This window comes from Panthera pardus, unplaced genomic scaffold (genome assembly GCF_024362965.1).
Source record: "Panthera pardus isolate Hobbes unplaced genomic scaffold, ASM2436296v1 HiC_scaffold_17, whole genome shotgun sequence".
Taxonomy (NCBI): Eukaryota; Metazoa; Chordata; class Mammalia; order Carnivora; family Felidae; genus Panthera; species Panthera pardus.
This window is the reverse complement of record NW_026526732.1, coordinates 28510043-28531572: the sequence shown is the minus strand read 5'-3', so window position 1 is coordinate 28531572 and position 21530 is coordinate 28510043. Positions and strand designations below refer to the sequence as shown.

At 37.1% G+C, this 21530-nt stretch overlaps 1 protein-coding gene across 1 annotated transcript in view; it reads left to right on the top strand.

The window, feature by feature from the left end:
• The window catches only part of PEX7 (peroxisomal biogenesis factor 7), a 77460-nt gene that overhangs the window by 14499 nt on the left and 41431 nt on the right, over nucleotides 1-21530 (top strand). Inside the window, exons 4-8 of the mRNA XM_019420485.2 lie at nucleotides 526-603; nucleotides 1404-1512; nucleotides 15834-15940; nucleotides 17380-17493; nucleotides 19012-19067. Coding sequence (XP_019276030.2) covers nucleotides 526-603; nucleotides 1404-1512; nucleotides 15834-15940; nucleotides 17380-17493; nucleotides 19012-19067 — 464 coding nt within the window. The remainder of the gene's footprint in view (nucleotides 1-525; nucleotides 604-1403; nucleotides 1513-15833; nucleotides 15941-17379; nucleotides 17494-19011; nucleotides 19068-21530) is intronic.

Below are 21530 nucleotides of genomic sequence, written 5' to 3'. Positions count from 1 at the left end.
GGTTCACTGAAAGCAGTAAGGCCTAGATTAGAATAGCAGCACTGGGTAACTACAGCTGTTTACCAAGAGATTGGAAAGGATTACCTGGTTCCTCTAAGCTTTTTCTAAGAAAGGCCAGATAGCGTTATTAACTGAATTTTAATGCTATCTGATGGACACTGACCTGGCAAGCTTTTTTAGATGACTAGCTTTCTAATCTGCTTTGACATTTCTACAAGGTGCTGCAAACAGTGATTTGTCGATAGGTTAAAAATATATATAATTTGTTTTAGTGAAGGAGGTTGGGAAATAATCTGTAGAACTCTGTTAGAATGGAATCTTATCATAAGGAATATGTCTGGAGGAATGGACAAAATGGTCTTTCCATTTCTCAGACACCATGGTGGAGATTTGTAGGACTTCATTTGATGTTTCAATGAAGTAAATTGGTTGTTCTAACTGGCTATCGCTGTTCTAAAGAGATAAAATGTAATATTTAACTTGATGCTCTTTTGCTTTCTAAATGACACATTAAAATGTTTTTAGGTCTATAGTGTTGACTGGAGCCAGACCAGAGGTGAACAGCTCGTGGTGTCTGGCTCATGGGATCAAACTGTCAAACTGGTATGTCAGAATCATTGTATTTAAAACCAATATTCTCTTCCCCAAAGTTTCCGTTGAATTTTTTTTCTTCTCTTGAACATACTTCTATATCTTTTCAATTGCACAACTAATTTCTTTTCAAAAAAACTGTATTAAAGCCTTTGTTAGAATTTAAAAATTTTTAATTTTTTGTCTGTGAACTAACAACAATTAACTCAGCATTAATTATTTTAGCCCCTTAAATACCATTTTGCTTTATATAAAAATAGACTGTAAAAAATCTTTGAGGGGTGCCTAGACGGCTCAGTCAGTTAAGTGTCTCACTTAGGCTTAGGTCATGATCTCACGGTTTGTGAATTCACAGTGCAGAGCCTGCTTGGGATTCTCTCTCTCTCCCTCTGTCTCTGTCCCTCCCCTGTATGCGCTCTCTGTCTCTCTCTCTCTCTCAAAATAAATAAACTTAAAAAAATTGAAATATGAATGTATATTACATGTGTATATGTAAATACATTTATAGAGGGATGCCTGGGTAGCTCAGTGGGTTAAGCATCTGACTTTGGCTCAGATCGTGATCTCACAGTCTGTGGGTTCGAGCCCCGCATTGGTCTCTGTGCTGACAGCTGGGAGCCTGGAGCCTGCTTCAGATTCTGTGTCTCCTCTCCCTCTGCCCCTCCCCACTTGCACTCTGTCTCTCTCAAAAATAAATAAACATTAATAAAAAAATAAATACATATATGCTGTATTGTATATTATATATATGTATATATAAACATAAACTTGAATTTACGTCTAAGTAAACTGATCTGTTAATTTATTTGTAGTGGGATCCAACTGTTGGAAAGTCTCTGTGCACCTTTAGAGGCCACGAAAGTGTCATTTATAGCACCATCTGGTCTCCCCACATCCCTGGTTGCTTTGCTTCAGCCTCAGGTAAATAATTCATTTACCAAAAAAGCCTTGTCGTGAATGGTGGCCTTACTCTCCCCAGTAGGTGGCACTGTGTACTTGAGATTCGCAGGGAAAAGGGACTTCATTACTATTCTTTGTGCTCTTTAGGATTGTTTCATTCTTTATCAACCTCTAGACAAGAATTAGCCAGGCCTGGATTACTTTTCAACTCCTAGTGAACAAATGTGGTTTGTCTTAGGCATATTATAACTGGTTATAAATCTGCCAAAATTGGGAAACGTTCTAGTTCTTTTTATTAGCCACTGAGCTCCTTTGCTTAGATGGCATTATCCTTGGTTTGTTTATCAGAATAAAGGTTGCTAAGTCTGAGTAACAGTTACAAGAGTGTGTAGTATGTGCTAATTAATGACAAATATTTGTGGTGATTGACAAAGTAAGACAATGACTCTTTATTTTTTACTTCTTTTATAACTTTCAAAAAATAAATTTATAAAGGAAAAACAAAAATGGTATCCTAGATAATCCCTATTCTGACCATATTACATAGTAAGGAAATTCAAACAATGCAGAAACATGCCAAATAAAAAATAAGCCCTCATCCCTCCCCCTCCATAGAACCACTGTTAATATTTTCTTGTATTCCTTTCTTGTATTCCTCCATAAAAATTCTTATTCCTATTTCAGAACATATGGTATAAAAATGAAAAATATTTATGGGGAGTATTCTTGAGGAAAATGTCAGATGTCTTTTGCTTAGTGGTGTTAGGTTTTGTATGCTTATAGCTATAAAACTTTTGTTGTTGAAATTGTACAGGAAAATAATTTTATTTATTTATTTTTTTAAAGTTTATTTAATTTCAGAGAGAGAAAGAGAGTAAGTGAGCATGAGCGGGGGAGGGGCAGAGAGAGAATCCCAAACAGACCCTGTGCCGTCAGCGCAGAGCCCTGCGTGGAACTTGAACCCATGACCTGTGAGATCATGACCTGAGCTGAAACCAAGAGTCAGACGCTTAACCGACTGAGCTATCCAGCCCCTCAGGAAAATAATTTTATTATTGTGAGATTGTGAGTCAGAAAATCTCCTTCCCTGGGACACCTGGGTGGCTCAGTTGGTTGAACATCCTGCTCTTGATTTCAGCTCAGGTCATGATACCAAGGTTGTGGGATTGAGCCTTGTATTGGGCTCTGCATGGAGCCTGCTTGAGATTCTCTCTCTCTCTTTCTCTCCATCTGCTTCTGTCCCCTGCTCGCTCACTCACTCTCTCAAAAAAAAAAAAAAAAAAAAAAAGAAGAAGAAGAAGAAGAAAAGAAAAGAAAATCTCCTGTCCCAAATTCATTTTCCCCATTGAAAACATTGCTGTTATAAAACAGTTTTTGATTGTGGAGATTTCTTAGTCGGCTTAGTCCAGTATTATAGTTGAACTGAGTGAATCAGAACACCATTCAGAAGGAGTTCTTAGACTCTAGTTTTAAATAAACTTGATGGAAAAGAACATTCTCCAATTATATTTTATGAATTATACACATAAATTTATATTAAATACTTAAAGTTATGAAATTAAAACCAATTTAAGATAGAAAAAGAGGTACACTACGTTTTTTTTTTTCATTTGATCTACTACCGATAAACATTTGGCTAAAGAATTTTCTGAATACTTTTTCCTTCCTAAAATCCCTGACACTTTAATATACATTGCTTCATTTTTCTTTTAGATAATTTGTGTAATGTATTGAGTGCCATTAAAGCTGTAAAAAGTGTAGAAATGAAACAAAGGTGAACAATTAATTGGGATAGGCAACACAGGGTTGCTCTGCCAGGCTGCCTCCTTGAGTCACTTCGCCCTTGACTCAGAGAACAAGTAGTAGGAAGGAGAAACCAGTGTCTGCTCAGAGCATTCCAATGTGAGGCATGATTAAATTAGACCATTTGGGGGAATATATTCATAAATATAATCTATATGACACTAATTACTTTCAAGAGTGTTTGTTTTAGAGCAGCAACACCTTATAGATTAATTGAAACAATAACAACAACTTTCCCAGTCTAGGTGATAGTGAGAATCTGATAATGTTAAGGTAATAGTTACTTTAACAATTGGACCTTGAAATGATAAATAAATGCACCTTAGTTTTTTAAATGTTTTCCAATTTGATGAGTGAACAATGATACCTAATTTTTGTTTTGATTTGCATATTTGGTTATGAGGGATAGTGACTATTCTTTATATGTCAGTTGACCACCAGAGTTTTTCTTTTGTGAACTGCAGGTTCATGTTTTGGGCCCATTTTTCTACTGAGAGATGTTGTTGCTTTTCTGTATTGATGCATGAGCTCTTTTTTTATATTTAGGAATTAGTCTTCTGTATCTTACATGTATTTTCCCAACTTTTTGTTTGTTTTTAAACATTTTATTTTATTTGGATGATTTTTTTATATATAATTTTAGAGAGAGAGAGCAGGGGAGGGGAAGAGGGAGAGAGAGAAAATCTCAAGCAGGCTCTATCCTCAGTGCAGAGCCTGACATGGGGCTCGATCCCATGACCCTGGGATCATGACCTGAGCCACTCAGGCACCCCTATTTTCTTTGTATATATATTTTTTACTGTATATGCATTTGAATTTCTTGGTAGTCAAAGCTATCAATTTTTTGCCTGATAAGCTTCTGGCTTTCATTTAGGATGAATAAGGAGTTGGCTCAGTGGAAAGTGGGAGGCCTTGGCAGGCAAAGAAAGAGCATTCCAGGCAGAGAGAATAAGATGTCCACAAGTAAGAACTTGGTGCATTTGAGATACTGAAAGAAGGCCAGGGAGACCATCGCTTAAGAGGAAAGGGTAGTAAAAATGAGGTTGGGCAGCAGATAGGCACCCAGATCAAGACTCAAGATTTTAGATTTTATCCTATGGACATGGGAAAGGTACTGAAGAGGTTTCAGCAAGTGATTTGATTAGGCTTGCATTTTCAAAAACTCATTCTGGTCATGTGTAGAGAATAGTTGGGAGATGAGCAGGTGTGAATGCAGGAAAATTGAGAGAGAGATGAAGGCAAGGATAATAATGGTGGCAGAAGGGCTGGAAGGAATTGGGCTGACTGGAGTGGTATTTAGAGATGGTTGTATAAGATGTAGAAGAGGGGAAGAGAGAAGGATAAGTAAAGAGTAACTCCTAGATTCCTGCAAAGGATAAAGTAGTGGGTGGTTAATGTCATAACTGAGGTAAGAAATACGTTTGAAAGAAAAGATCTTGAGTTTGTTTTAGAGCACATCGAGCTGATGGGACACATGGGGTTGAAATGATGGGGGTTGACTTTGGAGCTGAGAAGTCTAGCCTTGTGAATAAATTGTGTCATTGGCTCATAAACGGTAACTAAAGCCATTGCGGTATGTCAGAGCACCCAGGAAAGACTAAATAGAAGAAAACTTAGACTAGAGCCTAGGTTGACAAACTACTGCCCTCAGATCAAAAGGACCCACTGACAGGTTTCATAAATAAAGTTTTATTGGAACACAGCTATGTCCATTCTTTTACAGATTGTATGTCTTTCTTTTTTTAATGTTTGTTTATTTTTGAGAGATAGAGAGAGAGACAGAGTAGGAGCAGGGGAGGGGCAGAGAGAGAGAGAGGGAGACACAGAATCTGGAGCAAGCTCCAGGCTCTGAGCTGTCAGCAGAAAGCCCGATGTGGGGGTAGAAGCCACAAACTAAGATCATGACCTGAGCCGAAGTGGGACCCCCAACCGACTGAGCCCCTTAGGCTCCCAGACATAGATTGTGTGTCTATAGCTGCTCTTGTGCTGTAGTGGCAGAGTTGAGTAGCTATGGCAGAAATGGAATGGCCCTTGAAACCTAAAATATTTACTGCTGGGTCCTTCACAGATAATTTTTGCTCACACTTTGTGTAGAGTCTTGCGGGGAAATAAATAAATGGAAGCTCTTTTGTGCAGTCTGGTTGTTTAGGGGAAGAGAGAAGAAAATAGCTAGGGGAAGATATAAAATGTGTCCAATATTGTCTCCTCATTTAATTATCCAGCATCTCCAAATAGGCAATTAGTAGGATAATTTCTTGCTAATAAACTATATCAATGCCCTGAGTTGTTGAATTATGTTGAGTGGTTTCCATAGTAAATATAATGTCACAGAAATCCTTTTCTTTTATTTCTTTTCTTTTCTTTTATTCTTAAAACTTAACAAATGTCCCTGAATTCTAAAATATTGTTAGGTTAAAGACACTTGGAACTGAAAATCTTCAGGTAAATTGTATATAGACAAATATGTCCATTAGATTAAGCAATTTCTTAGATCCTAAGATAATAGCTAATAATAGTAAATTCTGTGTATTGAGGTTAAGTCAAAAAATGTGCAATGATTAAAGTTAACGGCATTGTTTTCTAGAATGAAGAACAGCATACTTATAAAGTTATTACTAGTATTTAAAAAATTTCTAGGTTGTCTGAGTCATAGTGTTTTGTCCATATCTGAGTTAAATCTTTTCCAAGATACCAAGTCTTTTGGGATGGGGCCAGTAATATATTTTTCACTGGCACATTTCCTTTTCCAAACCTGAATTCCTTCTTTGATTTTTAAAATTTTTCTGTGGTGCAGCTAACTATAAGGTTGAGTGTGTATTAAGTAAGTGATAGCAATATTGATATGCTTGTTTGAGTTAACTAACCCATTAGCCTGCCTGTATATCTGGAGTTAGTCATCTTTATGCTTTTAATTTAGTGTAAATGCTAATGAGTTTCATGCTGATGGTTAATCAAGTCTGAAGATGACCATAGTTCAGCATAATGGTTATAATATTACTATTGGTGAAAAGCCCTAATGCAGAGTTCAATTAAAATTCTTTAAGGATGTGAATTAGATTGACATTAGCATTATTTTCTTCGAATAGGGATGCCCTTTGGCCTTATGTCCTATAGTTTCAAAGGATTCATTTCAAACCTTGGATGAAATGAGTGATGTAAAATAGATCTGTCTTCAAAATGAACTGGAACATACTTCCTTTCTAGTGAAGCAGTGAAGACATGTCTACTGGGAGCTCTAATTGGCAGCATTCATAATAAACTGGAATTAATAATGAGTATAGTTTCACATGTTTGAAAAAGTATTAGTAAGTAAAACTCCTCCAACTGATATATTTTTGAAAAAATACCTTACTATCGTATGTAATTTTGTTAATGTATACTATTATTAAGGTTCTAAAATTGTCTTTGTTTTTAATCATTGCTTTTTTTATGACCGTGACTAAATATGATGGTGACAAAATCTTGAACTAATATAACTGAATTTATTTAAGTGTCAGGTCAAATTGTGGATATTAGCCTTTTATTTGGGCTGAATCACACACACCTCTTCCTTCTACAATGGCCTTTTGTACGGCATGGTATACATAATATTAACTCTGGATGTTGCATATAGAATATTCAGTGTATGAGACTGAATAGAAGAAAAAGACTAATTATGTGTAGACAGTTACCAATATAACCACAAAACTTAACTATCTGCACATCGTAGATAGGTAATACATAAAACAGTGTTTTGTCATCGCAAAGTCCATTTGGTTAAATAGAAAAAAGATTATCTGTTTAAAGACATTGCCTTCATGTGTTATATTAGAAATAAATGTAAGCAGTGTTCATATCAGCCAGGACTTCTTTGGTTGAAAGTCAAAGAAATTCTGAACCAAACCCCCTTAAGTAAGAAGCTAATTTATTTGCTCACATAGTTGAAATGTCCAGAATCCCATCTGGCTTTATACACATGGCTGGATGTAGGCCTTAGTGGATGTTCTTGCCATCTCTTGTTCTGTGCTCTCTTGAGTTGAGTTGTATCAGGCATCATGTGAAAGGAAGATGGCAGCAGTTCTGAACCCTGTATTATTTCTGGTTTCTGTCCAGTAGGAAAAATCATGAGTCTCCTTCTCAGACATCTAGGAAGTTTCATTTTCTCTCATCTGATGGTCCATGTGAATGTTTCTAAACTAATCACTGTGCCTAGGAGAGGCAGGCGTGGGGGGAGGGGGGCTTGGGGGGGGGGGGGAGTGTAATATGTTGACTGGCTTGGGCCCAGCTTAGCTCCTGCAATTGGGAATGAGAAATGAGAGAGAGAGTGGTACTCAAAGTACATACAGCAAGAATGGAAAGAGTGAACAGTGATTAGGTTGAAGTGGCTGCATACATTCTAGGAGGCCGATACTCACTAAATTGTATGCACATCCAACACTTAAAATAAATCAGAAGGGATTTCATGAAAATCAAGCACTGGACGTATGAGCTATAAAATAGGCTTCTTTTTTAAAAAATTGGATAAAGTAAAGGCATTTTTCTGCCAGTTTTATGGTTTTAGAAACCCATTGGAAGGTTTGTTAAGCATTTGCCATTTTCCTGAAATATTCCTTCATAATGATTTTCAAATAGTAACCTATTTAATAAGGTTGAAAAAATTTATAGTTTTTCTTCCACTCTCTTAAGAAGAGGGTTTATGGTACAGTAAAAGTTGGGGCAAGCTCTGAAGCTCTCACTGTGCCTTTGCTCTTTCATGTGAGATGAGACAATGTGTTTACCAACCTATGCACAGTGTATTAGGAGGTAGATGAATTTCTTTGCATATTTTCTTTACTTGACTTGTTTTCATATGTTTCCTATAGGGCATGTGTATTCTTTTACATAGCTGAGTCCCTTATACAGGCAAACACTAAAATAGCTTTTATTACTATTATGTAAGATATGAGAGTAATGAAGGGTGCCTGGGTGGCTCAGTCGGTTAAGCGTCCGACTTCGGCTCAGGTCATGATCTCGCAGTTCATGGGTTCGAGCCCCGCATCAGGCTGTGTACTGACAGCTCAGAGCCTGGAGCCTGTTTCATATTCTGTGTCTCCGTCTCTCTCTCTGACCCACCCCTGTTCATGCTCTGTCTCTCTCTGTCTCAAAAATCAATAAACATTAAAAAAAATTTTAAAAAAGATATGGGAGTAATGAAATTATTAGAAGTCTAAAAACATATCTAAGGTTAATTTTGATTGTTGAGAGGGACATTGACAGTGAGTCCATCAGATATTAAGTGAATGTTCACTGTTTTCTAAAAGATACATTGAAAGGCACTGAAGATACATTGAGGAAGAAAACAAGACAGGGTTCCTGTCTTCTTAGAGCCACAATCCAGTGGAAAAGAGAGATGCTAAGAAACAAAAACTAGCAATGGACAATGTTAAGGAGTGCGAAGTTCTTTGAAGAGGTAACACAGTAAGTATAGTGGTTACCAACATGGACTAGAGCTGGGATGCCTGAGACAAAATTCTTCTTTACCACTATTACCTGACTTTAGTCATGCTGCTTAACTCCTGTCTCTCTTCATTCCTCATTTCGAAAATAAGGGTGATAATAATACCTACATCATGGAGTTTTGAGGAGCATTAAGTGAGTGTATGTGTGTAAAAGGCTAAGAACAGTACCTGGCACAGAGTAAGGGCTCTATACATGCTGCCTTCTATTACCAACATGTGTGCTCAGAATTTTGTGGAAACACAGCTAAGGATTCTTGAGCTTGTCAAAGTTGACTGGTCAGGGAAGCTTCCCTGAGGAAATAGTGTTCACGCTGTTACCTGTGAACAACCAAGAATCCAGAGATGAGAGCTGGAAAGCAAAGGAACAGGAGGTGGCGAGAAAAGAGCATTTTTGAGGAGCATTGGAATGGCCATGGAATGTGTATGCGCCATAAGAATTACCGGTGCTTATCTGAAGAGCTTGTTCCAGGTCGACTCTAGAATGCATGGCTGTGTAATAACATACTAGGCCGGTGATGCCGAAACCTGGTTAACCATCAGAATTATCGGGGAGGCTTTAAAAAGAAACAACAAAATTCTGAGCTCCATTTTAGTCCTACTGAATAAAGTACCTCTGGGAGGCATATTTTTTTTTTTTTATTTTTATTGAAAGAATTTTTTTAATGTTTATTTATTTTTGAGACAGAGCATGAACGGGGGAGGGTCAGAGAGAGAGAGGGAGACACAGAATCCGAAGCAGGCTCCAGGCTCTGAGCCCTCAGCACAGAGCCCGATGTAGGGCTCGAACTCATGGACTGTGAGATCATGACCTGAGCCAAAGTCGGACGCTTGACTGACTGAGCCACCCAGGCGACCCTGGAGGCATATTTTTTAATCGCCCCAGCTGAATCTAGTGATCAGCCTCATCTGGAAAGCACTGTTCTAGTCTATGGTACAGCTTTGTTCGAGATGCCAGATTAATGGTTTGTTTCTGTTGGTGTAATGGGAATTTCATGTTTCTTTTAATGTTCATCTCTTTTCTATTTATTTTTTTCTTTTTTAATGTTTATTTATTTTTGAGACAGGGAGAGACAGAACACGAACGGGGGAGGGTCAGAGAGAGAGGGAGACACAGAATCTGAAACAGGCTCCAGGCTCTGAGCTGTCAGCCCAGAGCCCGACGCGGGGCTCGAACTCACGGACCGCGAGATCGTGACCTGAGCCGAAGTCGGACGCTTAACCGACTGAGCCACCCAGGCGCCCCTCATCTCTTTTTTTAAAACCCACAGAATGGTTTCGGTGCTGAATTCAGAGAGGAAGTGGTTTCTGTAGTCTGAGAATGCCTTACCTTTTTTTTTTTTTCTTCTCAGTTTTGTTAGTGATAGTTGAGTCTTCATCAATTTTCTTACTTTGTCTTCTTGCTTACAGACAGGAGCTTGTTGTAAAACATGGTATAGTCTTTGCATCAAAAAAACCCTCAAATGTAAATTTCATGGTGGTGGAGCACAAAGTTGCAAAATCTTTGTTTTTACAAATATCGCAAATAGTAGAAGCTTATATGATAGGTCGTCAAGATGTATTTTATGTCTAATCCTGTGGCACACATATGATTAATTATGCCACTCAACCGCTTATAGCAGTTTATATTTTAGGATAATATATAAGAATATAGCATTTAGATCATTCTAAGAATTTAGTCACCTTCAAAGTTAAATGGCATTTGCAAATCTAGAACTAAATTTGTTATCATTGGCTAAGTTAACACAGGCCAAAGAGGAGAGTTTTTAGAGATTGAGATCCAGATTTCCCTTCCAAAGCAGAGTTCTCTAAAGACATTGCATTCTGTCTAGTTCATGATATGAGATAGAAGGGAAGAATATTTACGTCTTTACATAAAGAACATTAACATGAAGTAAACTTTCTTTTGAACCATGAAAAATAAGTTATTGCTATTACAGACTCCATGTAATTGCATAAGTCATAGTCATGCCTGAATGAAGGGGTCCAGTAGTTAAAAAAATACAAATAAAAATAAAAGAAAAAAACCCACCCTCATTCTACTCTTAGAAAAAAGTCCTGTCACATCTGATAAGCATCTGGCATTTCAATTCAATTCAGTTATTTGGGCCCAGTATGCACTTTTTGCTGCTCCGTTCTTCGCAGTGTCAGATTCAGCATTTACGCTCATTCTCCTTACTCAACTTCCTCTTACCTGATGCAGTTTGAAATTAGACGTAGCCATAGCCAGCATTTCCTACTCCATACTGTGCACTTAAACTCACTGGTTCTGCTGCCAGTGGTGGGTCTGCAACTGATAAGAGAAGCTGGTAATTCAGGTGGGTCCATGGCACTATCACAGGGCCCTGGGAAACGTCTGGCTGGCAATGAAAGGCCAGTTGTCTGGAAAATGCAATTAAAACAAAACAAAACAAAACAATATAGATACAGATATCCTGGTGGCTAAGGGTTGAGTGAGTCACGGTACCATTTGGCCAGAAGCTGTCTCTCCTACCTGGAAAACAAAGGAGGATGAAGTAAGTAAGTGGAATTCTTAGCTCCTTCAGAACGGTTTCCATCTTTTTGTGTCCTTTGAGTTAGCTGCAAGAAGGGACACCCTAGACCATGGCTTTTTTTGCGTGTGCGTGAATGTTGCTTGCATATGGTAGTGAGGAACCAAAATATTGTCCCAGAGTAATTGGGAGTAGCCACCCACCCAGTCTTTTTTGTTGTTTTGTTAAATCTTTTAGTGGAGTATAATACACTCATGGAGCAGCGCATGATCTTAAGTGTACAATGAAAAGAATTTTCACAGTGAGCCCATCTGTGTACCAGCAGCCAGATCAAGAAACAGAACATTCTGAGAGGCTCCCCTACCCCATTCCAGGATGACCACTGTCCTGCCTTCTAATAGCATAGATTCATTTCGCCTCTTCTTATACTACTCCTCAGGTTTCTTTCATTCAACATTATGTTTTGTGAGACTCATCTATAATGTTGCTAGAATAAGTTACCTCTTGATGGCCTAGTCCACAGTCACTGTAAGGCTTTGGTACTCTAAACCATTCACTGACCCATAAAATGTAATTATTAGGATGAACACAGCACATTCAACTTTCAACAGTGCTTTAGTTGTAGCTGTAGTGGACTTTAGAGTTTCAGACCTGATATTAAATATAAATTTTTGAAAGCTTCTGTACATCATTTAGGTATTTCCTATGTTTTAGTGGAAGCCTTGTGCTCAACCAGATGTTCTTCTCTGGGGCTAGGCTTTTTCCAGACTGAAGCTTTAGGGGATTCCATTTACTCCCTCCATGATGGTAAGGGGTCTCCTTTGCCTACAGGTGTTAGAACTTGAACTCTCTTAGGTCTTTGTAGAATTTATTGAAAGACAACCCCAGAAACGGAAGGGATGCTTGAACAGTCCCAGTACACATTTTCTGTCTTTAATCTGGACTTTTCTCTGCTTGTTAACTTCATTCTGCATGCTGGCTTTCCCCAAACAGTGAGACATGTGGCCGTCAGCAGCTCCTCAATTTAATAATCTATGAATCCTAAGAGAGGGACTGCCATTTTTCCCCAAGTACCTACCTTTCACCTGTCAGCTGTGGTCAGGACAGGGAATAAGATACTATGACTGGCCTTGCTTGGACCTGTCCCTGGGTGGTCAGCTGTGTTGAGCCATAGGTCTTTCTGGAGTCACATGGTGAGAAAAGGATGCTTGTGCTATAAGAAGTGTATTGCTAGGAAGTCCAAACACTAGATACCCACGCCACCTTGCTTTATACTCAGAAGGCTAGGGAGAGCCTAAAGATCATTTTACCAAAGGTATTTAGAATTTACAAATTCTACTGACTGGTGGCTAGATATTGACTATGACTAGGGCTCCTGAAGATATTTGAAGCTCTAGTCTATATCGATTCTGAACAGTTTCCATTTGGTACTTTCAAACTCATCATTCCTTCCCATCCCCGTCATATTTACCTAGATCCAAAAATGTAAGTTCCTTTCTTTTATCAGAGTGGTTTTCAATCTTTTTTAAAGTAAGAAGAAAGGGGTGCTTGGGTGGTTCAGTCGGTTGGGCATCCGACTTCAGCTCTGGTCATGATCTCACAGCTCGTGAGTTCAAGCCCCGCATCGGGCTCTGTGCTGACGGCTCAGAGCCTGGAGCCTGCTTGAGATTCTGTGTCTCCTGCTCTCTCTGCCCCTAACCCACTCACATTCTGTCTCTGTCTCTCTCAAAAATAAGTAAACATTAAAAAAAAAAGAAAAGTAAGAGGATGGGAAGAGGGATGGGCGATGGGCAAAATGGGTGAAGGGGAGTGGGACATGCAGTCTTCCCGTTACGGAATGAATGAGTCATGGAAATAAAAGGTACAGCACGGGGAATACAGTCAATGGTATTATAGTGGCATTGTGTGGTGACAGGTTGGTAGCTATACTGTGGTGAGCACAGCATACCATATAGAGATATTGAATCACTATGTTGTACACCTGAAACTAATATGGCAACTATACTCAAATTTGAAAAGAGTATGAAGATGGTATTTTATTTTTATTTATTTGAAAAAAATTTTTTGAGAGAAAGAGCATGCATGAACACATGGGGGGGGGGTAGGGGGGAAGGGAGAGGGAGGAGGAGAGACAGAAAGAGAATCTCAAGCAGGCTCAACACCCAGTGCAGAGCCTGACGCGGGGCTCAATCTTATGACCATGAGATCATGACCTGAGCTGAAATCAAGAGTCGGACACCCAACCAACTGAGCCACCCAGGCGCCCCTGAAGATGGTGTTTTTAAATAAAAAACTGCAAATCCCACACACAAAACAATGATACATATATGTGGATCCATAAAAATATAGTCGAAGTATTACAAAAACAGACTGAAGGGATGCCAAATTCATGATCGTGATGACCTCTGAGCAAGGACGATGAGGAATGGGATTGAAACTACAATAGAGGTTTCAACCTTTATTTGTGTTACTACTTTATTTCTAAAATAACCGTGGGGCAAATATGGTAGAATGGTGTGTGTGTGTGTGTGTGTGTGTGTGTGTGTGTGTGTGTGTGTGATTAAATGTTTTTTCTCCAATTTATTGGAAAAGCATAGAAGTTAAAAGAATAATTCCTCAAGATTCAGCCAATATTGGCCATATGGCAGTTCCCCTCCAGTAGCATTAGGAAGCAGTGCAGGGTGGGAGTGGTGCACACAGGCTGGGGAGCCTGCCCGCCTAGGCTCTTGGTCCAGTCCTGGTTCCATTGCTTGCTCTCTTGAGGGCATTATTTCACTTCCATGAGCTTCAGTTTCCCCATTTGTAAATTACTACAAAAATTACTTTTTATATTATCAAAATTTCTATCTCACTTGTTATGTTTTTAAAAAGTTAAGGCATATAAAATGTTTAGACCACCACCTGGTGTATAGTAAACACTCAATAAATATTCGCTGTTATTCATGTTATTATAAATAGGGGTGGGAATGACTTCTAATCATGGGTATATTTTCTGATTTTATTTTTAAAAACATTATCTCATTTAAACTTTATAAAGTAAATATTTTATCACAGGTAAGGAAAATGAGAATCAGGGAAGTTAAGTAATTTGATTAAACGTCAGCAGGGAGGGGCGCCTGGGTGGTTCAGTGGGTTAAGTGTCTGATGACTTCCGCTCAGGTCATGACCTTGAGGTTCAGGAGTTCAACTCTGCTGACAGCTCAGAGCCTGGAGCCTGTTTCGGATACTGTGTCTCTCTCTCTGTCCCTCCCCTGCTTGTGCTTTGTCACTCTCAAAAATAAATAAACATTGAATTTTTTTTTTTTAAACATCAGCAGGGAGCAAATGACTGAGCTGGATTAGAATTAAGCCCTAGAACTCCAGAGCCCCCATTGTTAATCTCCACCTTTCATTACCACCAACAATGCAATTCTTACATTTCTTAAACAACTTCCAAAGAAATCAGAAAAAAAACCCATTGCCTAAAATTGCTATATTTAGATACATGACATATGATTTCGAATTGGGAATGTAGGAAAACATATATAAGTAAAAGACAATTTAAAATTTTAGCATTATTGTATACCATATATTAAAATATCTACTATGTGCTAGAGATCATGCTAAGTGCTTTACAGACACTTTATTACACTAAATTCTTGTACAGCCCTACATGTAGGCATTCTGTTTCTTTTTTGGAAATGAAGAATCGGTCTGAGATACTATATAGCTTGTTCCGGGTCGCACAACTTCTAATGGAATTCAAGGCCTGACTGCCATCACACCATAGACTGTGTTCTTTCATCAGGCCTTACCAGCTTTCTCTTTGCATCAGTTATTGTTTATAATTTACCGTTGATATAGATATATAGATCCTGAGTTTTGTTCATCTGGTCATTTTGTTGTTTCCTAATAGTTTATAAAAATTGAAGGCAAACAGTATATAAAACATTTAATCAGGGGTAACTTTGTGGAACTAAGCAATGTAGACCATTTTTGTAAAAATACAAAATATAATCCTTAAATTCTTTCAACTTGTTTTTTTCCAAGGAGAAAAATATACCTCCGCCTGGCCCATTAAAATGTAGTAAACATAAAAGCTAAGTTTAAAATTTCTCTATTTTGGTAGACTGCCCACATTTAACAGTAAAACTGTTAGCATTTTGTTTTTATAGATTGTGCTGGTATAGGGTGCTACAGGGTTATTTACTGGAAGCTGAGGATTTTCAGGGCCTTTTCCTATCCTAGAGAGAAATGCACTCTTAGTTGCCACTGTGTTTGTGTCAGTGTGAAATTCAGATTTCCTGCTTTGAGTAGATCTAAAAACATTGTCATGGCGCATTACTTTTTGTAGTTCATCACTTTTAGTAGTTCCTATGCATTATAATAGTTAAAAACCGTGTGTGTGTGTGTGTGTGTGTGTGTGTGTGTGTGTGTGAGAGAGAGAGAGAGAGAGAGAGAGAGAGAGAGAGGAAGACAGCAGTATCCTAACAGTAAAACAGTGTATTTTTCCTCAATTTATCATCATGAGTACAATGTCACTGTGCATCCAAGTGGTGTGATGGAGAGTGATCAAGTCTTTATCTTTCATCAGGTGATCAGACGCTGAGAATCTGGGATGTGAAGTCAACAGGAGTCAGAATTGTGGTTCCAGCACATCAGGCAGAAATTTTGAGTTGTGACTGGTGTAAATACAATGAGGTACCCTGTCTGGATCTGTCCTGAGCTGCTGAGCCCTTCCTAATGTTGAAATGCTTTAGATTCTGTTTTATCCTTGTTTGTGTGGACTTTGATGGTGTTTATGGACCATTAGGTTAAAGGCAGTCCCTCTTCATTTGTAATTGATGACTGTGAGCGACCCACATTAGCATTAATTGGATTTAAGTGCACAAAAAACAGGCACGATAAGAAATAGAAATTCTCAAAGTTCAGCAGTGCAGCCTTACTTGCATGTTTGGGAAACTGCTTTACAATTTATGTAATTTGTTTTCCTTTATTGCTCTTAACCCCACCAATTTGTATCATCTGCTATTATTTCTTGTTCGCTTTGCTGGTTAGGCTGCTGAACTGTTTTTAACTTGATTTTTAGTTTGGAAGTCCATCAGTTTTTAAATTTTGTTTCATCTTCCCATATAAGCCTGACCAAACTTGATGCTTCAATAACAGTGTCCGTTTGTGCCTTTTTGCAAAGCTTCTGTTAACCACATGAGCATACGAATTCAGAACAGAAGTGGATTAAACATGAATTGATACACTGTTTATGTCCTAAAGTGGTCTGTTGACTGTGACAGATGGAGAAAACATGCGCCTGTTTTTTCTCAGTTTTAAATTTATTAAAGTTAAGAGGCATTGTATTGGCAGAGTTCTTTAAAAAGAAATAAAATAGATTAAAAGTAAATAGAGTACACGTTCAATAATAATACTTGATCTAAATAAAAATTTCAGTGCTGATAACTGCAGTTCAAATTTCTGTCATCATAAATGAGTTTTCCATATAGGAAAATGAATTGTGGACTATATGTTATACTTTGGGGAATTCTAAAAAAAGGTGCTGATACACAGTTGAGAGTTGTTAATTTTTTTTTTTTTTTTTTTTTTGCTGTAAATCATTGAAATTTTTTCCTCAAATGAGCTTACACTGGAACCCAGCACATTCAGACAATGAATTGCTGCTTTGGTTGACATGGGATGGGGCTGACTTTGGAGCCAGCATGTGGCCCAATTCACCCAGGAACTGTGAGTTCACCGAGGACTCTAGATGGAAGGATTGGTAAAACCTGACTAGACAGAAGAATCACCACTTTTTACCCAAGGTCTCAGTTATGATTAGATATTATGTTAAGACATGGCTCATGAGAGTGGGGCACAATGATTGAATTAGATTTAGAAAAACATAACCTAATTTGTACCCTTTGCCCTTCCCCCATATTCCTAAGTTAGCAGGCCTCTTGCCCTTTAACACCTGGTGAAGCCTCAGAATACACTGAAGAGAAAGGTGGGCTCATTTGTCAGGCATGATTTTTAACCCCTTGTGTCCTTATTGATACTACTAAAGGTAGAATGGAGACTCCACAGTGCTTTTGAGACTACACCTTGTTCTGACGTGTGCACTGCTCACCTTTTTGTGAATCATTTTGCAGAATTTGCTGGTGACGGGGGCAGTTGATTGTAGTTTGAGGGGCTGGGACCTGCGGAACATACGGCAACCAGTATTCGAACTTCTGGGTCACACGTACGCTATTAGGAGAGTAAAAGTAAGTGTTCATCTTTCTATGGATAGAGCATAAACAGAAACATTATCAATGAAGCGTATATAAAAGGTGTTTAGAGGTTGGGAATATTGATTCTTTTTGTGCATATTTTTGTTAGCCAATTAATGATGATAAAAAATGAAAGCTAAAATTAGTTAAAATACTTGAATAATTACTGAATAAATTGGGACAATGTAGCCAATCAGTGCTTAAGTTTAATTCCAAATGTATTTTTATTCTGTCATTTCCATTCTACTATTCCTTTTCATGTGTTTTTAACTAGGTAATTTACTTTTTGGTATTTTTGTTGAAGTTTATAGAGAGGTGGCTAATTCCTTTCTCTTAACAGGGTAATACGTATGGATATTCACAAACATTTGGGGTATAGAAAATTTTCCACTCTGCAAACAGCAGAGGATGAGATAAAGATAATTTTTTTCTGCTACTCCCAAGAAATTTGCCTGGTTATAAGGTGGCTTATGTTAGTTTCCCAGCTTTTATTGGTAGGTTTTGCTAAGTCACTGCGGAAAACATCTTATTAAGTGACATCTCCCAATTTCATTTTTTGTTTTATTACATTATGGGTAAAGAAGTACTTTATTGATCTTTTAAATAATTGGGTTATTCCTATTTTAAAAATTCTAAATTTTAGTTAAATTAATATTTTAATTTTTATTGGCAGCAACCCAACATATGAGATGCAGCGCCATGTTGTTTTAATGGTACACAGGTTTTGGTAGTTGGGAAATACTTTCAGTATTTACTTCACAAAGCTTTTGAGAATGAAACTCCGTATTCTGAAAGTATTTTGTAAACTATAAAGTATATTTGAAAGTAGTTTTATTTATATATATAACCATTAAAATACTGGAGAGAAAAAAACTGAAGAAATATAATTACAGTGGGAAGCCTGTTAAAGTATGTTGATTATTTGTCTAAAAGATATTCCTCTTTAAATTTGCAGTTTTTGTACTTGTTATCCTTTTCATTAGCTGTGATGTATGAATAACATAAAAATTCTTTTAAAGATGTTTTTATTTAACATTTAAATGATTATTTGATACTTGTGCCAATAGCAATCATAATATGTATTTGTAACATTGGTAAATTATATAATTATATATTTGTACTATGACATACTTAAATCCCTTATATTTGTAGGAGTTATTTTTGGATAGGCATTATGAAATGTGTTTAATTTTTCCAGAATAGCCACCCTTTGGGAATATTTTATTCTAAATAAGTGCTAAAAAGCTTAAAGAATGATTTTTCTTTGGAGAATATAAAAGTAAATGTTTTTCCTGCAGATGATACTTAAAAGACTAGAAGAATTTTGCCTTGAATTAAGGCATGGAAGGTTTGGGAAAGCAGAATTTTAAGTGACAGTCTTGACTAAACTTTAATTTATTGTAATGCTTGTGGGAATAACCTTATGAAGCAGCAAGTTATAATGACAGCTAACTTGAGAAAGTTTTGTTTTGTTTTTGTAGTTTTCACCGTAAGTTTTGTTTGTTTTTGTAGTTTTCACCGTTTCATGCTTCCGTTCTGGCCTCTTGCTCCTATGATTTTACTGTAAGGTACGGTGGTTTTTATAAGTTACATTGTGAAATGCTAAGTAGCATTTGTATCTTTTCAACTTTTATGAAAGATAATGTGTTTATCGTACTAGTAAAATGATCTGAGCTGGGCACATTTGAATATTTGCCACTGGGATTAATACTGTATTTTTTCTGTTTTTATAACTGCCACATACATAAATTCTTTGCTATTTAAAGATAGCCTTGCTGCTCCATTTAAAAGCCTTTTGTCCTGATAGTTATTCCTGTAATGACACCTTTCTACACAGTAGGTTGTGTAGCCAATTTCTTTTAAATTTAGATTTTAAAAATAGTGAAATTCCATTTCTTCAGGGTTAATTATATGAATCTTAAGACTGAGATTGTTATAGTTGAAAGAATCCGTATGAGTATATGTATGTTTGTGAATGTATGTATGAGTGTGTATATGTGTGTGTGCACATATGCATCTATGTATGAATATATATGTGTGTGTATGTGTGTCTCCAGCCATACGTCCCAGTTCCAATTCTACACTACACAGTGTTTATTCTATTTTTTCTCCTTTTCCAAATTTGTAACTCCTAATTCCCATTATCCACAATATGTGGACTTATTTGCAAACCCTAGAATGCTCAGAAAGCAGTTTCAGAATTGCAAAGCCATGTCTCTGTGAAACAGAATCTCACTAATTGGAGTTTTTTGCATCCCTAACAGTTTTAATTGGGTCTTTCTGATTTGGGAATCCTATGAAGGGACATATTAAATCCATTTCTGTCCTGTTTAAAGGGAGAAACCTAGTGACTACCTGTACTTTCTTTTCAGAATTGTCATCATGATCTTAACCCTACTGGCCATTCCCTGTTTTATCCATATACTTAAGTATCCTTGAAAACTCAGTTGGGAAATGCCTGACTTTTGTAGATGTAGATTTGTCGCAGGAATATTTGTTAAGACTGGGATTTTGAATATGAATGTATTACTCTAAAATCTTATAGGCAACTAAACACGCTCAAAAATGATCACAATGTGAGGCTCACGGCCTTACTTTTCTCTCCATTTCTAAGAATTAGGCTTTGCTTCTTTCCTGAATCCTGAGCAAGACAGAGATTGGAAGATAGATGTTTAGTGCTTCTGGGGAGAGGAATGACTTAGGTCATGATTCTGTGAAGTGCTATAAGATCAAAAGTGTCACAGCTATATCTGTAAGCATTTGGAAAAAGTGAAATTATAATTAAATAATATGAGATCCTTAACGTATAGGTGGAAACGACATTTAATAGGTAGTTTTCCTATATAACTTAGAGTCCAGGTTTCTTTATATGTAAAATGGAATTAATATTGTCTATCCTCACAAGATGATTATAAGAATTTACAGAACAAGACATGCTTAAAAATACTGTGCTAATTTTAAACTGTTTCCAGCCTTTGCTTCGTGTCTCAAGACACCTCACCAACCCTATTCAGTAAAATACCTTGTTTTTCTCTTTTTTCAAAAAAAAAAAACACAACAAAAAACTATAGGGCTCAAGCACAAATTATCTCAGTTTCTACCGCAAGCCTGCAGATTATCTAAATCTGTACTAATCCATTCCTCTGCTACCACTGGACATGAGTGCTCTTAATCCCATATGCTCTTGTTTTTTTCAGAACTTTACTCCTTGAAATCACCCCTTCTCCCTCCTACATCATTAATCTTCAATTCCCCATTGACTTCCTCCTTAGCCTGTACCTTGTTCCTTTATCCTGTATTTTCCTTTAACTCTTCTCTTATATTTCTCTTGCCTTCCCAGCCAAGCTTTTAGTGTCCCCTAAGCTTCCATTCACCAGGGCCATTTTAAGGTCTTTGGGACCATTATCCCTAGTCAAGCCTGAAGCCTGGTATTCTTTTTATTTTTCCTCTGTAAAAATGGTAATCATTTTCTCAATATGAAGTGGATTAAAAACTTAAACCAACTTCCATCAAAGGCAGTATGTAGAAGCAACATCCTCTTTTTTCCAGAAAGAGAATTTTAATTTTAACATACATTGTGGCTACTAAATTACTGTTCTACCTTCAGACTAAATGTAACTGGAGGTTAATAGTTGTGTATTTCAATATAGGACTGTCAAAGACTTTATTATGAGAAGGTGAATAAACAGAAGAAGAAAAAATCATTTTTTTAAAATTTCAGTTTTGAATATAGGTACTATATCTTGTAATTCTCAAAACATGCTGAGAATGCGGCTTTAACTATAATAATGTCTCGCATTATTTGTGTGTGATGACCACTCATTGGAAAGGTCAGAAAAGATATGTTTTTGGTAGATTTTCTTACCCCATGTGATATGAGTTAAATTTATCCTCTGAAGAATTTTAAATCTCATTGGATTGATGATATTTTTAGTGCCAGAACATTCATTTTAATAAAAAAAGATTTAAGACAAAAGACCACCCGTAACTTGTTTAATTTTTAGCACTGATAATTATACAGTTATTGCCTC